Here is a 17,945-nt window from a genome sequence, read left to right on the forward strand (position 1 = left end):
CACGGGGGTAGGGCGGGGCCACAATAGGGAATCCAAGTTTTACATAGAAATATATAGAACAAATCTTTAAAAATCTTCTTCTCAAGAACCACTGGGCCAGGAAAGCTGAAACTTATGTGGAAGCATCCTTGGGTAGTGTAGATATTAAATTGTTAAAATCATGACCCCCGGGGGTAGGGCAGGGCCACAATAGGGAATCCAAGTTTTACATAGAAATATATAGAACAAATCTTTAAAAATCTTCTTCTCAAGAACCACTGGGCCAGGAAAGCTGAAACTTATGTGGAAGCATCCTTGGGTAGTGTAGATATTAAATTGTTAAAATCATGACCCCCGGGGGTAGGGCGGGGCCACAATAGGGAATCCAAGTTTTACATAGAAATATATAGAACAAATCTTTAAAAATCTTCTTCTCAAGAACCACTGGGCCAGGAAAGCTGAAACTTATGTGGAAGCATTCTTGGGTAGTGTAGATATTAAATTGTTAAAATCATGACTCCCGGGGGTAGGGCGGGGCCACAATAGGGAATCCAAGTTTTACATAGAAATATATAGAACAAATCTTTAAAAATCTTCTTCTCAAGAACCACTGGGCCAGGAAAGCTGAAACTTATGTGGAAGCATCCTTGGGTAGTGTAGATTCTAAAGTTTTTAAATAAAAAAGGGAAAGGGGTTGTTGGGCATGATAGGTATAGCAAGAGGGGGAATCTGGTATAGATCTGCATCACCCAAGTTACTCAGGTGAGCGATGTGGCCCATGGGCCTCTTGTTAGAAGTGTTTTTTATTTCCCGCTTTTTTCTTGACTAAAAATTGCTTGTCTTTTAATTGTTCTTATTTAATGTTCCTGGCCTTTTCATCTTTTAGCCATATTTGTATTCCTGACTTTTTTCCTTTGTAGCGGTGTTTATGTTCCTGGCCTGTGTTATCTTTCCCAGTGGTTGGAGCCAGAAGGAGGTTCAGGATATCTGCGGGACCTCGTCTGGGGAGTATCGGTTGGGATCCTGTAACATTCGCTGGGCCTACATCCTCGCCATTCTGGGAATTTTTGATGCTGCTATTCTATCTGTCCTGTCATTTTTCCTTGCTGCCAAGCGAGCTAAGCTGGATTATCTAACTCCTACTGGAGCTGTAACCAAATGTGAGTAGCTCACAATTTTAAGCTCACCTTGGTTTTGATGCCTATAATTTATTTAATGCAAACTCATATAATTATGTACATGTACAACACTATTGAATGTTATAAAGCCATTGAAACTTGATGTGTATTGAAAAGAACAGTTTGAAATATTAATTCACAAAAGAACTTGATGAATTCTTTTTTTAATTTTATTAATTAATTTAACCAATTTTATTAGTTCTAATTTTATTAAAGTATGAGAAAATGATCCATTTTGTTCTCTTAATAATGTACGTGTGTATGCTACATGTATTTCACAGGCAAATAATTTCAGTTTTATATTTTTGTAAAGTGCAGAAATTTTTACATAAAATATACATTAATGTTAGATGACATATCAGAGAAAATTTTGATATGAATAAGTTTTTATTTTTCATTTCATGTTTGTCGCACTATAGGCACTTTGCCCGCCTTGTCCACCCATCTTCTTTGGAGTCATTTTTAAGTAGAAATTTATTTCTTTGAGTCATTCAGTTCCTCTGACAATAATTTTCTGTTTTATGAAGGAGATGAATCAAAGGTAGTGTTTGTACGTACTAAATCATATTCAAACCCAATCATTGGCGGATAAAAGCCCTCTACATTTAATTAAAGAAATAATTTGATTTGAGCTTTGAAGATCAATTGCTATTTATTATTTGAAAAAAAATGAGGTGGTTAAGAATTTACTTAGAAATGAAGGAAAAAATTGGTACCTATACACATATAGCAGGTATATTTGGTTCAATGAGAGAAATGTTTTTATTAATTGACCAATATCTTTTCCCCACAGCTGACCTGAATGGATACTCAGCTGAAACCATGTCCAAGCGCTCCATGCCCATTCAGCCGGTGGTGACCGTTCCAGAAGAGCGAGTCGCAGCGTACTCCGAGTACTCGCAATCCACCAAACGTCAGGGGGCCTCAAACTTTCAGCTGTAGATAGACCAGTCTCAGAGGCCTCGACTGGAGCGATCAGAACTACACAAAAATAGGGTATCCACAACAAGTCAGAACTCTCCAAATATGTTTTCTTATAAGATAATATTTAATGTTATAGACTTATAGTTTTGGTGACATTCTTAATTGTACCTTGTATTCAAAGAAATTGTTGAAATGTTCTTATCTGTATTTGGACACTGTTAATTTTGTCGTTTTTGAACACAATTTTCTCATTTTTGTAATTTTTTTGTCCCTGTTTTTGCTGTATTTTTTGCTTCCAATTGCCTTCAATGGGTGCCCAGTTTGAGATGTTCAGCGATTTTTCCCCCCTCTGAACAATTCACCAAAGTAGTGCTACAAGTTTGAAAGCATGATATTTGATGGTAGTATTATATGATAACTCATTTTGTTTAGTGATTTTAAAATTTCATACACATTTTGTACTTGTCTATTTTCAGAAGGGCATTTTGGACAGTTTTCATAGATTATAATAAAATAGTTAAAGACACAACAAATTACATTGTATCTAAAATAATTCCATAAAATTACTTTTTTGTAAAGAAACAAATCACTAAATAAAATTGTCAGCAATTTAGTAAAAAGATTCAGTATTTGAGATTTTATAATGAGATTGCTACATATAAGCAAACCAGTATAATAATATATAACCTATAATTTTTATGACTTAAATTGAGAACGTTTTCCTTAACATTTATTATTGTACACTGAAAATTTACCCTATCTTCCTAATTTGTACATTTATATATATACATGTATTATTCACTTAGATGCTGTTCTTTTTCATAATTAATCATGTGAATTGTATATTGCATAATACTCTTTTGTTCCTTTTATATATATACATTCTCTTATCATGAGATTTTTCAAGTATGTTATACAAAATAGTGATTATATTTTTGCATTCAAATTAATGTCTCCATGGATACTGATAAAAACATGAATTATGATACTGTTCTCTCATGACTACTCACAGTGAACTAGAAGTTGATACTGTATAGATGTGTTTAGAAAGGTGATATTTTTTTAGGATATTATGAATTCAGTAAAGATATTTGCAATGAAGCTATTTTGGACTAATAAAATGCAAAATATAGTATAAATGATAGAACTTTGTTTTAATTTTTACTTGTGTTTCTAAAACACTGATACCAAAGTACGACAGCTTTGGCAAAGGTCAAATTTTCTCGAATGCAAGTCAAACTGGACCAAGGTCAAGGGATGATACATGTATCTAATATTGTTACCCAAAGAAAGGAATTGTCTCGATGAAAATACCTTTGAAATATGAAAGCTCAAATTAAAGCACTTTCCATTCAAAGCTTTTGGCAAGGTCAACGGTTTTAAAATGTGGGTAAACTAATATGTCAAGGTCAAAAGGTCTAATTAGACTAACTACATGTATTAAGCTTTGTCATACACACATGTAGAATATAAAAGCTCTAATAACAACTATTCAAAAATTAAGGCCAATGTTTCAGATTTTCAAAGTGTCAAAATCCAAGGTCAAGATCAATATTTTTGGTATCAAAAGGAATTCCTTCAAGTGTCACCTGGAATATATTTGTAACCTATGAAGGCCATAGTATTGAATGTTTAAAAGTTTTGTACAAGTTTAAAAATTTTTAAAAGTGGTTCAAACTCAAAGGTCAAGGTAAAAATGTCACAAATATTTATTTTCATGGACATGTCTTCTCACAATAAATACATTAAGAAGATTTGGAGATAAACAGATTGAACATCATAATTATACCCCCTGCAAACGAAGTAGTCTGGGGGATATATAGGAATCAGCTTGTCCATCTGTCCATCTGTCTGTGCAAACATGTCCGGTCCATATCTTTCTTATGGAGGAACATTAGAATCTACTACTACACACAAAGATTGCTCATAAACTAAGGGTGTGTCATGACCTTGACCTAAGGTCATTTGGGGAAGTTCAAGGTCACTGGAAGAAGAATTTTATAATTCATGTTTGGTACATATCTTTATTATGAAAAAACTTGAATCTACTTCTTCACACAAAGATGGCTTATAACCTGAGGGTGTGTTAAGACCTTGAGGCAAGGTCATTTAAGTTCAGGGTCACTGAAAGAAAAAAATCATAATTTGTGTAGAGTGCATATCTTGCTTATGGATAAACTTGATAAAGTTCCTATTTCACACAAAGATTTCTCATGACATAAGGGTGTGTCATGACCTTGATGCAAGGTGATCTATGCAAGTTCAAGGTCATTGAAAGAAAAAGTTCATAATTCATGTTTGGTACATATCCTTCTTATGGATAAACTAGGTAAGTTCCTGTTTTACACAAAAATTGCTTATGTCTTGAGGGTGTTTCATGACCTTGACCCAAGGTCATTTATGCAGGTATAGGGTCACTGAAAGGAAAAAGTTAATAATTTGTGCCTGGTCCATACCTTTTTTTTTTGGATAAAATTAGAGGGTTCCTCATTTACATAAAGATTGCTTATGGCCTGAGGGTGTCTCATGACTTTGATCCAAGGTCATCTGTGCAAGTTCAAGGACACAGACAGAAAAAAAAATCATAATTTATGTCTGGTTCATATCTGTCTCATGGATAAACGTGGTGAGTTCCAAATCTTCTCTCTTCTCTTACATGTAGATCAATAAAATATTCATCATGATTTGGCACCTTTGAAATCCCAGCAGGGGATATTTTGTCCTCTTTGGAAAGTTCTAGTTATAACTCATTTTTAGCTCACCTGAGCCAAAGGCTCAAGTGAGCTTTTTTGATCACATTTTGTCCGTCGTCCGTCTGTCTAATTGTTTGTTCATTTGTCTGTCTGTTAACATTTTTGACTTCTTCTGAAGAACCACTGGGCCAATTTTAACCAAACTTAGTACAAAGCATTCTTAGGTAAAGGGAAGTTTAAATTATTAAAATAAAGGGCAAAGACCCCTCACAAGGGGAGATAATCAAAAAACAAAAAACAAAAATAGGGTGGAGTCATTAAAAAATCTTCTTCTCAAGAACCACTGGGCCAGAAAAGCTGAAACTTAATTAATATGTGGAAGCGTCCTGGTATAGTGTAGATTCTAAATTGTTCAAATCATGACCCCCGTGGGTTGGCCGGGGCCACAATAGGGAATCCAAGTTTTACATAGAAATATATAGGGAAAAAAAACTTTCAAAATCTTCTTCTCAAGAACCAGTGGGCCAGAAAAACTGAAACGTATGTGGGAGCATCCTGGGGTAGTGTAGATTCTAAATTGTTCAAATCATGACCCCCGAGGGCTAGCTAGGGTGGGGCCACAATAGGGAATCGAAGTTTTACATAGAAATATATAGGGAAAAAGTTTTAAAATCTTCTACTCAAGAACCACTGGGCCAGAAAAGCTGAAACTTATCTTGAAGTATCCTGGGGTAGTATAGATTTCAAATTGTTCAAATTGTGATCCCCCCTCCCCCCGGGGGAGGGGGGGGGGTAGGACGAGGCCATACTTTGCATTACAAGGGGGGAAATCTGGTAAAGAACAGCATCACCAATGTTACTCAGTTAAACGATGTGGCCCATGGGCCTCTTGTTTTGGAAAATGATATCTTAAGCTGTCAACGATCATTTGGCAAAGAAAAGTTTCATACATTTTAGTTTGAATATTTGATCATTTTTCTATATCTTTAATTAAATTACGCTGTGACAACGCACTTTGAAAAAAAAAATTCAAAGTGCGTAAAATTTGGGACAAAATCAACGCACTTTGAATTTTTTAAAGTGCGTTAAGTATGAGCATCAATATTTTTACTATGGGGACACTTATCTATATAAAAAAGGCCAAAATAACTATAAAAAGACCATGATATTGCACGGGAAAATTATTTTCAATGAGCATATATGTAAAAACTTGAAACCTATTTAGTGGCATTTCTCGTATCCCTAATGATCATATTTGAAAAAAAAAATAGAAAATTATAAATACAGAAAAAGGTATTAGGAAGTCATTGGTGCATTGAATTTAAGTTCTTCACAAACTGAAAGGCCATTTATGTTCTTTGTCAAAAATCAAAAAAATTAATGTCCATTTTGCTAAACTGGTGTCAGATATCATATGTCACCATCTCTGATAATCTCTCTGAAAACATTATACTTTGCACATTTTTTTTCCAAAATGCGTTGATATGGTTGATACTAACGCACTTTGAAAAGAAATAATATTTTTTCAAAGTGCGTTAACTTGGTCCCAAATTTTACGCACTTTGAAATTTTTTTTTCAAAGTGCGTATTTTTTCAAAGTGCGTTGTAACATGACGCTCTTCTACTGAAGGAATCTGAAAATGGACACACCCACACAACCCTCTAAATCTTGTAAAGAAGAAAGCCCTAGGTCAAAAGTTCTGGCCAAGGTTAAAGTTAAGTAAATTATTGCAAAATTGGATCAATCTCCAATACCAAAGTCAAGAGATCAAATTAGTTGATACCAAAAGAAATTTATTATCACATATGTGAAATATAAATAATTATGGGCAATGCTCAAGTTTTTGCGCACAAACAAAAACTAGAGGTATTGTGAGCAATGAGCTCACTAAATGATACCCCCACCCCGCCTCCAATATAAATATAATGGCAGTGTCCATGTTTGCTATGAGAAACTCAAAATATGTATCGGATCAAAAAGTAAAATAGAAGGTGCATAATAGCAATATGTAATCAAGCTTTAAGGTTCTGCAAAAGTCTCATCAAATCCGCAAGTTGCGGATAAGAGATGGGTACATGTACCCCAAAGCGTAACAGATGACTGACGGACGAACACATACAGACGGGTGGACGGACGAACATCCCGATTACTATAAACCATCCCGCTTTTCAAGCGGGGGGTATAAAGACAGAAAGACGGACGGGCACGGGAAAAACAAAGTAGTGTATTTCATTTTTAACAATTTATTTAATATTAACTAGATGTGTACAAACAGAACATATATGTCAAATATGATAAATGGTATAATAAAAATTACTTTTATGTATACTCATGTTATGAAGAAAATGCAATACATTAATTGACGCAGTAAATAGAAAAATCAAGGGATTATTATCACAATATGACTGTTTATACAGATGAAAAATTTGAAAAAATAAATGTTCCAACTGATGGATTCGAATCATGACACTAAAAATGAAGAACATCTGTAGCTTAACTCTCTGAGCTGTAACGACTGTAAAACAAATGTCATAAATATCAAAAAGTGTTAAAGAAATAGGTTTTCGCATTTTTTTTTTTACGCATTTCGACCCTAGGGTTGGCACTACTGAATTAAATATACCATAAAATTCAAAAAATTCCCTGTTCTTCCCCTGTCAGTCCCTGACATTTTCCTGTCTCTCCCTGACTTTCTCCTATGATCCCCTGTCGTTGTGCCAGCCTACCCTGTCAACTTCCTGTCAACCCTGTCGTACATGTAGTCCCTGCGTATAATGACTTCCCCCACGAAGCGATCACTCTACCACTAGGCTACCGTGAACGGTACATGTTAGAAGATTATTATAAAATATTTCAATTTAAATTTGTTTTCTCTGTGAATGCTCCTTAAAGGTTAGATAAGTTAATTTCTTGATAATTCAACCGGAATTAAAATCTTGTCAAGCGAAAGGTCAGGGGCTAAGAAGGCCTAATAGCATGTAAATCTCGTTCGACTGTTTTGTGTCTGACGTTAGTGTGTAAAGACTATTAAAATTGATATGAGAGGCCTCGTGTTAATAAATATGACAACATTTTCTTTTCAAATTTTAATTTATATATGTAATTCTATTTCAACACCGTATACAACGGGTAACGCGGGGGAGTCGCTAAAAAGTATGGGGGAGTCGTTTTCAACGTATGGGGGGATAGATGTTCACCGCTTCGGAGTCAGAAGAGATGTGGATCACGTTTTTTTCGCTATATATAAGATGTATTTACAAAAAAAAAAAAAAACAAATATCCCACGGAAGACGGTAATAGTTAAACTCTGTCTTGGTCATTTGTCCGGCTGTCATATACGTCTAGTTTTCTCAAACACTTCGAAACTATTTGACAGTTTTCATATTTACGTTGATCGGATGGTAAAAACATGCATGATTTGGACTATCTGCGGCTTGCGTAGGGATTCTCACTGTTAAAACAGCAAAAGAAATCGTTTATCTTTTAAATGCAACAACTTAAACTTGACTAGACTTTATAAAAATTCATAATTAAGACATTTTCTCCTCAGACAGTAACGGTTACGTAGGGGGGAGTCGTGTATGGGAAAGCACATCGAAGGGGGAGTCGCAAAATAAAGTCAAATGCATACTCGTACTTGGTGTTGTTTTCATCTCTTTTATACTGCCAATACCTTTTTATTTACTCGAAGATATCTATAAATCTATGTTTGATTATTTCCTTTATATTTTGAAGTTACGAAGAGAGATTTTTTTCTGTGGCTTTATCAGTTCTAGAGAAAAATCAGCATTATAGATTACATGAACAATTGGATTACATATCATCGGAGCACATGTGCTTGGGGACAGGACCTTCCCCCTCAATATGTAATTTCCGTACATGAATATCACACAAAATTCAATCCACGAACTCAGGAACCCTAACTCTCCTAAAATAAAAGAACAACCAGATTTATAATTTTAAAATTTCTTGATATCAACCATTTTTTTAATTCGTGAAAGGCAGATCTTTGAAACGGTTGCACGCGCCCCTTGCCTTTTTCTTATGGAAGGGGGTTAAATTTAACTGGTATATTTTCTCGATTAGGTTCACAGATAACATTCATATATCTTTTTAAAATTATTTATCATATAAAATAACACATTTTGAGACACTAACGAATTAGTATGTCAAATTGAGAATATTTTGGATAATCTGAGGTTAATACACATAGGTAAATAAACTAAATATACAGGATGAATGCTGAAGAAGGGACTGAATTGCATATTACCTAAAACGCTGGAAATGTATGTCTATGATAAATAAAACGAGAAGTGTCAATGTAAAAATAATTAATCACAAACTTTGCAGTTGAAAAGAGAAAATACGAAAATATTTCTTTTCTGTATACACTTCATTATTATGATACCCTCTCTTTCCTTGCCCCAGCTATATACAGTTTCTCAGAATATGATACCCCCTTTAATCCTCCCCTATCGCAGTTTCGTGAACACATAGCATGGTGTATTGTTGTAACAGAATCAGTCTGAGGCAACCAGCATTATACATTCATAGACAGGTATCGAGGGCAACATGCATTTTGTCGGACCCAAGAAACAAACTGTTTGCAGGACACTGGTTAGGCCGAATGCAAATAGTTTTGTTCGAGGGGTCGACGAAACACATTTTGCCAGATCTAGAGAACAAATTCGATAAATGTTTTGTTATACAATTTACTGTTTATTATGATATAATCATATGCATGATGAAATTTTCGTTTCACACTTTGACATAAACGGTACTATATCTCATCGAATGGTCCAACATCTCGCTCTCCACGGTCAAACAGCTATTTATTTGAAGAAAACAGTAGAAAGGTTATTCTTTTTAGCATAAATTTATATAAAAAATTTTAAAAGTATAACAAACAAAAATTACATACAACTCACCTGAAAAATTTTGAATTTTGACAAGGAAAAAAAAGGTTGTTGAAAGGAGGTAACATACTTTGACAACCAAATTTTAGCAACACATTAGCAAATAACAGTTACTATCCTGCAACAATAATAATAAAAAAAATAATTTTAAAAAATGTTTGATATTATTAAGAAATTTTCTAAATTAAAAATCGGGTTGTTCTTTTTTTATGGAGAGACTTTCATTGTCGGAAGTTAGGGTTCCTGAGTTCGTGGATTGAATTTTTGTGATATTCATGTACGGAAATTACATATTAAGGGGGAAGGTCCTGTCCCCAAGCACATGTGCTCCGATGATATGTAATCCAATTGTTCATGTAATCTATAATGCTGATTTTTCTCTAGAACTGATAAAGCCACAGAAAAAAAATCTCTTTTCGTAACTTCAAAATATATAGGAAATAATCAAACATAGATTTATAGATATCTTCGAGTAAATAAAAAGGTATTGGCAGTATAAAAGAGATGAAAACAACACCAAGTACGAGTATGCATTTGACTTTATTTTGCGACTCCCCCTTCGATGTGCTTTCCCATACACGACTCCCCCCTACGTAACCGTTACTGTCTGAGGAGAAAATGTCTTAATTATGAATTTTTATAAAGTCTAGTCAAGTTTAAGTTGTTGCATTTAAAAGATAAACGATTTCTTTTGCTGTTTTAACAGTGAGAATCCCTACGCAAGCCGCAGATAGTCCAAATCATGCATGTTTTTACCATCCGATCAACGTAAATATGAAAACTGTCAAATAGTTTCGAAGTGTTTGAGAAAACTAGACGTATATGACAGCCGGACAAATGACCAAAATAAAGCTTAACTATTGCCATCTTCCGTGGGATATTTGTTTTTTGTAAATACATCTTATAAATACCGAAAACAGACGTGACCCACATCTCTTCTGACTCCGAAGCGGTGAAAATCTACTCCCCCATACTTTGAAAACGACTCCCCCATACTTTTTTGCGACTCCCCCGCGTTACCCGTTGTATAGGGTGTTCAAGGTGCCAGGGACATTAACGATAGTTTGAAATGTGGGATAATTTATGCATAATGGGCTTCTTTAAATAAATAAGGAACCATAAGACATCTCGTTTCTTATTATCACTTTACAATGTATCAGTTTTGATGTTAGAAATATATAAATGATTTTTTTTAAATATCAACATCTGATTCACGTATTTAATAGAAACATATATATTGTGCAGCAAAAATATGTTTTTCAATGCAGAACAATTACTGTAAAATGGTTTTTATTGTGTTATAATAATTGGAAATGAAAATACCTTTTTATTTAGTGCTTGTATTGTCCATTGTTTCTTATAATTAAATATCAAATTGGTTCTTTCAGTACATGTAGCTCTTGTTTCAATAAAGTCAAATTCCTCTACCTCCTCAGTTTCACTTGGTAGTTGATACGAACACTTAACCTAGAAATAACAAACAAGCAAATACTTTACCCTGTTACCAGAGCAAATACATGTACGAGCGAACTGTACTATATAAAGGAGAAATGAGTAAAAAGTATATAACAGGTAATACATGTACATAGATCATATATAAAACAGCTTAAGAACTTAGTAATACGACTCATCAACTTTATACACAAACATTCCCCACGATAAATTAAAGTCAAGGCTTTTTGATATCATTAACAACTGCTTTTTCAATAAAAACGGAACTCTTAAATTTACTTATCTTGTAATAATATTGGTCATTTGCAAAAATATTTTGTTAAAAAACATTCTGATTGTATACACAACTAATTTGAAGTTGATATCAAAAAAATTCTTGAGTTTCTGATTGACAATATATATGCGGTTTTTGGATACCAGTCTTCCAACAATCTATTGAAAATCCTATGGGTACCAATTTATTCCCCCCCCCCCCCCGTTATTAGCAGAACTTTTTTTTTCTTCATGTGAAGCAGGATTTGTCCAAAATCTTATTATAAGCATGATAATGGCTCAGCTGCCCTTGAGAAGAGATTCTTTAAAATATTTCCTAAATATTTCTATGGTAAACCTTGAACCCCCCCCCTTTGTGACACGTTCTGTCCGACCCCTATGGGTCATGATTGGATCAACTTGAATCTACATTCCCTAAGGATACTTTTGTAATTGTCAAGGAGTATGGAGTATCCTTATTCATATTCACATATGCTCTACATCGACCTAGATATTTTTAAAATTTTTGGGATTCATTTTATTTTTTCCAAAGTAGGGTTGCATCAGCATAACATTTATTTTCAATATCTGTGTTATGGGTATGTCATTTTAGATTAGAATTTTTAAAATGAACAGAGTCAAAGGATAAAAAAAATACTCATTTATTTGTCAATTATTAATCAAACTGCCCGAGTGTTTTTGTCAGTAATATATTTTTCAACAGTAATGAGAAAGGGGGTCTCCCTTTATACGGGAAATGTTTATTATGACGTCACACTGTTTGCATTCTGTCATAAATGCATCATTTTATTAAAAAATGTTGAAGAGTCCTTTTATTAAAATAAGAAACTCATTTCAAATTGTGTTTTCCTTATAAAGTTCTTTAATATGTTGTGTGAAAAGAATGGCAAACGAAAGTTGGAATCATTAAAAATATAATTTCAAATACCTGAAATACTTTAGGGAAGAAGAACGATAGAAATGGAACGCTCTTTCCTCGCAGTCGGAAAGAATTTTGTGAGAATAAGCAGCCAGTAGAAAATCAACAGCTAATTGTTTTGTTGAATTGACTTCCAAGCAATGGTTTTCAAATTGTTTTTCTTTTTCATTTGTATATTCAACTGCGACAGTCACATTTTTATATATTGTAGCTGAATGAAGAAATATCATGTTCTTGTATAACATTTTTCATCTTTTAATTTCATGTGAAGGGAAGACATGATACCGGTATTTTAAGATGTAAAAGATTTGTAGACATTAATTTATTACGACCTTATAAATAAATGATATATATTATGTATATTTTTTTCTTCTTCCAATTGCTGATACACTGTGATAGGCAGATTGACAACCATTAATGCAAAATCCGTTTAACCATTAAGCCGGAATGCTCCTTGCTAGTAAGGCAGAATACGTCTATCGTAAGTAAGAAGGAATACGCCTTGCTAGTGTGGTGGTGGAATACGCTTTGCTAGTAAGGCGAGAGACATAACGCTTATATTATCAAACATTTCATGTTAAAGGTGCATATTCTCTAAAATCATTATCTTAGGTTTTAAAAGTCAATGTTCTAAAAGGGAAATTGTTTAAAAATAGTATGATGTTAAATATTATATGTATGATTCTATCATAGAAATTTACAAATTAATTAATCGAACTTTCTTTGATACTATTTGGCTGAAATGTACAAATTGACTTCTTACAGATGAGTATTTTTCTAGATACTTCGTACATTTTCCATACTTGTCTTGGTTTTGTCGAGATGCAGCGCCGAAAAATGACAGAACTGCATAAAGAAATCATGTGAAAGGATAGGATAATGAAGTATTGTTTATCTTTGAACATATGTCAAAAATGTCAATATTGAAAAGAAAATTCTTTTACTAGTATATTTATGTTCTGAAACTTTAAAAAATTGCGTTGGAAGGTTTCATTTTTGATGCTAGATTTCAGGAAGTTTACCTAAAAAAAAAGCTTTTTAAGGGGGATGTACAAGCCATATTGGATCTAGTCTGGTGTAAAATAAGAAATACCAAGAATGCGCTTAATACTCTACTAAACTAGCCCAAAGTTACTCAAAGTGCTAATGCACTAATTACCTACTGTTAGAGACCAAAATTAGTAAATAATTAAGTTTATTTTGTTTTAATTTGGAGGAAATTAATCATGTTAGAACTGCGCAGCTACAGCATTCACGAGATGAAAAATGCATTGAAAATGGTGTTAGTTCGATTCATTGATAATATGGCTACAACATTTGTTTCACTTTTTTCTTGTCATTATACATAATTCTTGAAAATTTGATTTTTCATATGGGTGTCTTCCTTAGGCCCTGTGTTTATTTCGTCCGCCATTCCTCTGTCACACAGAGTTCGAATAACATTGATTTTAGAATAAATGCCACCATAATACCATGAAGACTAGAAATTAATAAGTAAAAATCATTAGGTTATATTACTTACTACTTTTATTTGTTGCATCGCATCGTCTGATTAATGAAAAAAAGGCGATTTTAACCCCACTCCAGCAAATCGGGAAAAACTGTTCTGTTTACAGCTCGAGTTTCCTCGTAAATATCATTCCACTGAGCACGTGGTTGGCATGTGCAGATATCTGCTGTGGATAGATGCGTTTATTACCATGATTATATTTAATTTTTCATGGAACAAGGCTTGATAATTTGTTGGTTTCTTTAAAACTCAAGAAAAAAGAAAAAAAAATGTGTTTACGGCGGGTCTTTTTTCTGTGACGATAGAAGTTATTTTCAAATGGGGCACTGCAAAGAGGATACTTAGCATTTAATTTGAAAAAGTTAAACAATATGTGTTGCATAAAACACAAACTGTAATTACATGTCTTACATCCCCCCCCCCGAAAATCCTATGTTTGTTTTTCAAAATAGTGCCAAAGATTAAAAAAATTTGCATGACTAAGTATGTGATGGAACATGTACTAGCCTTATAAGACCACTTGTTATAAAAATATTTGGTTGCCCTCTCTCCCGATCTACTGCCTAGAAATGGCCCGACTCACCAATAAATACGGACACAATAATTTTTCCCTCAGTTGGGAGGACCACCAAACGTCATTTTAAAGATGGTATAAAATATTTGAAAATTATGTTGCTTTTTTTCTTTACTTTGTAAAATTGTAATTTTGACAATATGGGCAAATAGAAAAAAGTCTTTTTTTTTCATTAAATCTCTTAACCCACTCTGAATGATTTCATTCCTTTTCAAATGTAGCTCCGCTGTAATGAAAATTGTACATGTTTATTTGACACAGTATACAAGGGGTGATCAAAAAGTATACGATATCTTAGGTATTTGATAGTTATATTATTGTTGAAATATTCAACTATTTTTCAAAGTGAAAATTGGAGGTCTTTGACAGCATATTGCTTAATTAAAAACACACCCCTTTTCAAACTTGCTTTCACCGGGCAACATAACAAGTACATGTATCATATTTGACCATCTGCCTTCCTTCACTAAAACGATCTATCCAATCATTGATTGAAATTATAGGAAGTCATTTGTCTTAATAAATTGTGAACAAATTCTTATACGCTACTTCAAAAGCAAAACCCTCGTACTAGTAAGTACTAAAACAAGGTCATTCATATCGATTTTATGTGTCTAATTTCTTTGTGTTTCATTGGTGATAATTAAAATTTTGATAGATAATATAAGTTATCTGTCGCAAACTTACAAACTCTTAATTTTTAACTTTGATGGGGCTCATTTTTCCTTACCTGGAATCAAAGAGTTTAAGATTTTTTTTTTATATCAATGCGTACACTATTTAACAACTGTTCGATAATAATACTAAATAAATTACTTCAAGCCACACTATAACACATTTCCTCTTTTAAAAGTGTTCTATTTGAAATATTTTGCAACTGTAAACACAAAGATTGTTATGTCCCTCCATATTAATAAGAGGTCTGGAAAACAAAATTCTGTGCTAAAAATAGACCACGTGCTGCTATCCATGAACTACTTTCATGGTTCTTTACTCTGTTTTTGAAGACAACGGTACCTTGTTTTGAACTTGAAATTATCAATCAAAAGTGCAATATTTAGACATTTTCTCAACAAATGGTTGTAGAAAGAACATTAATGCACAGTTTGCATATTTTTTTGGATTTTTAAGGCTCTGCTGAATTCTGTAGCTGCGCAGTTCTAAGGAGCATATCAAAAACATTTTTCTGCAAAAGTATAGATTATATATGTACAACATGCATTCAGTTATACATATTTATTGTGTCTTTATCATAAGGACTTAAAATTTGATCAAAATATAATGTATTTTAGCCATTTGGAGAAATGTTTACATTTTGTTCTCACTGCACTAAAGGTGGCCGTACATCCCCCTTAACATGGAAAGCAGTCAAACAGATGAGAAATACTTGTATCATCTTGCGCCTTAGTGTCATATATATGTACAGAAAGTACAGAAGTAACATGAACTGCACTGTTTCTGTATAAAGGTGAGGCAAAAGTATGCTTTAAAATGAACGGATACAAAGACAGTTGCATTTGACGAGAAACCATGAAAAACCCATTTGGGAACTCTCATAATATATCATCCAAAAAGCATAAATTTCCTACCAATTATTATGTGTGAATTATGTCTAAAGTAATGGATTATGGTCAAAATTAAGTGATAAATCATTTTTTAAATATATTTTGTTGTCACGTTACACATTTTTGCATTATAACAATGTGACCTTTAATATTTGTGCGAAAAAGCATGTGAGTTTAAAAAGTGCGTTGAGCTGTATATACATGTATATATAAGTTACCAATCTGATGATACTTCTCTCACATTTTAACATTCCCTGGCAGCTTGTCCTGTCTGGTTAAGTAGCTGTAGATAAATGCTTTGTCGCACGATCCGATCCAAAGATGTGTTTTGTCATCAATACCCAGGCTACATGATGGAACGAGTAGGGATAATTCGGGCTTCTGTATCAGTAACAGAAAGTGACCATCCTTGTCAATTATGTGCACTGTGCTGGTGTGGTGATCACAATATAAAATCAGGATGTGTGAAAGCGTGTCTGCACAGATCCCAAATGGTCGTGGTTTAATTAGTGAATTTGAAGGAATTCCTGTGTAGGAGAAGCGATAACTTCCTTTATTATCTGTTACCACTACACCACGGTTATAGTCAGACACAACAATATCTCCATTGCGGTTCTCTGTGATGTATCTAGCCCACTTATACAGTTGCTGACCATTGTTGTCATGTTGTATAGTCTGTAATTGGTGTCCTGTGTTATTGTAACGATTTACCTTGCTAGTTTGCGTGAAATCCATCATCCCAACCAGTAGGTCGTCACTGGATAGGGAGCAGTAGATACAGACTGGTTTCCATGGTCCTGAATGCTCTATTAGTATTGACTGCGATCTGTTATCTTTTGATAGTTTCTTTATGTTTAAAACCTTGTCAATATAAATGAGATCATCTGTAATGTTCACTGTGTGTCCCCCATAAATACTACCCATATCTGGCAGGTGGTGTAGTGCATCCCCTTCTGTGTTTGTCAGTATAAGATCGAATCCACTACTGACCCAAACCCTTTCTGATGTCACAATGGAAATGTGTTTAATATCAGAAATATTTTTCACTGTGAAAGATTTTTGCAACAAAGGTTTAGGCATTAGTTCCAGAAAACATTCATTTCTTACTTGTCTTTTTCCTTTTTCTGTTACATGAATTTCACTAAGTAATCTTATCACATGCTCCATTTTTATTTCCTCGATCAGATAGAATATATCATGCTGTTTAAGATGAGAAAATTGTTTTTTGACAGATGTTTTCTTTAGGAATAAGAGGAATATAAAAGGTCTGTTTGCTGAATGTTCAAATCTGTGTTCAAAGTCCTCAATGTTGGCAACGTATCTTTTCATTTGTTTGTGTTGTTGTTTTCTATTAATAAAACGTTCGTGTCTCTTTTTAACATCACATATTACAGTGTCAATGAGGTCTTTTAGTTTCTGGGCTTTCGCTGACATTTCTGATACATGCAGATGGTTGGCGATTTCTTTGTGACAAGTCTTTAAATCAGTTTTGATTCTTGATAGGAGAAAACAGCTGTTATATAGAGTTTCACTCCTGTTGGTATGGATGATTTCTCTGTGTTGTTGACGGTATGTTTTATAAGCTGTCCTGATGTCATGCAGAGTCTTGTGTTTACTTTGATTTATCCACTGGGGGAAAGGGGAAAATATTATGGGATTGCCTTGTTCTGTGCATTTGACACAAATAGGAAGTTCACATGACTGGCAGTACTTATCATAAATCATATCTTGATGCCTTACACAGATCTCTTGCATGAGGACATTTTCATATTTTTCACCGTAAATAACAACATCATAGTATATGAGATCGATCACATGTCTCTCTTTACAATGTAGACACAGGTCTTGTTCACATGTGTTACAGTAGAATTCTGTGTCCCCTTTACATCTAGTACACAGTCGTACTTTACACTGTATAGTAAATCCATCTTTGCAATGCTTTGTTCTATAAAATACCACTT

General features: G+C 33.6%; 2 protein-coding genes across 2 annotated transcripts; one reads left to right on the top strand and one right to left on the bottom strand.

Moving 5' to 3' along the window:
• Positions 1-899: 899 nt before the first annotated feature.
• Positions 900-3,220, top strand: LOC134279053 (LHFPL tetraspan subfamily member 4 protein-like; the record flags this gene model as incomplete). The annotated part of the gene is made up of 2 exons (XM_062761392.1): positions 900-1,139; positions 1,951-3,220. Coding segments are annotated over 2 exons (389 nt in total), but the record flags the coding sequence as incomplete, so codon positions are not given.
• Positions 3,221-16,221: 13,001 nt separating this feature from the next.
• Positions 16,222-17,739, bottom strand: LOC134279061 (uncharacterized). The gene has a single exon (XM_062761398.1). It carries the CDS (start codon positions 17,737-17,739, stop codon positions 16,222-16,224), a length of 1,518 nt encoding a protein of 505 aa, XP_062617382.1.
• Positions 17,740-17,945: the final 206 nt, after the last annotated feature.

Source organism: Saccostrea cucullata, unplaced genomic scaffold (assembly GCF_032062105.1).
Source record: "Saccostrea cucullata isolate Sc308-1 unplaced genomic scaffold, CSIRO_AGI_Scuc_v1 ctg388, whole genome shotgun sequence".
Lineage (NCBI taxonomy): Eukaryota > Metazoa > Mollusca > Bivalvia > Ostreida > Ostreidae > Saccostrea > Saccostrea cuccullata.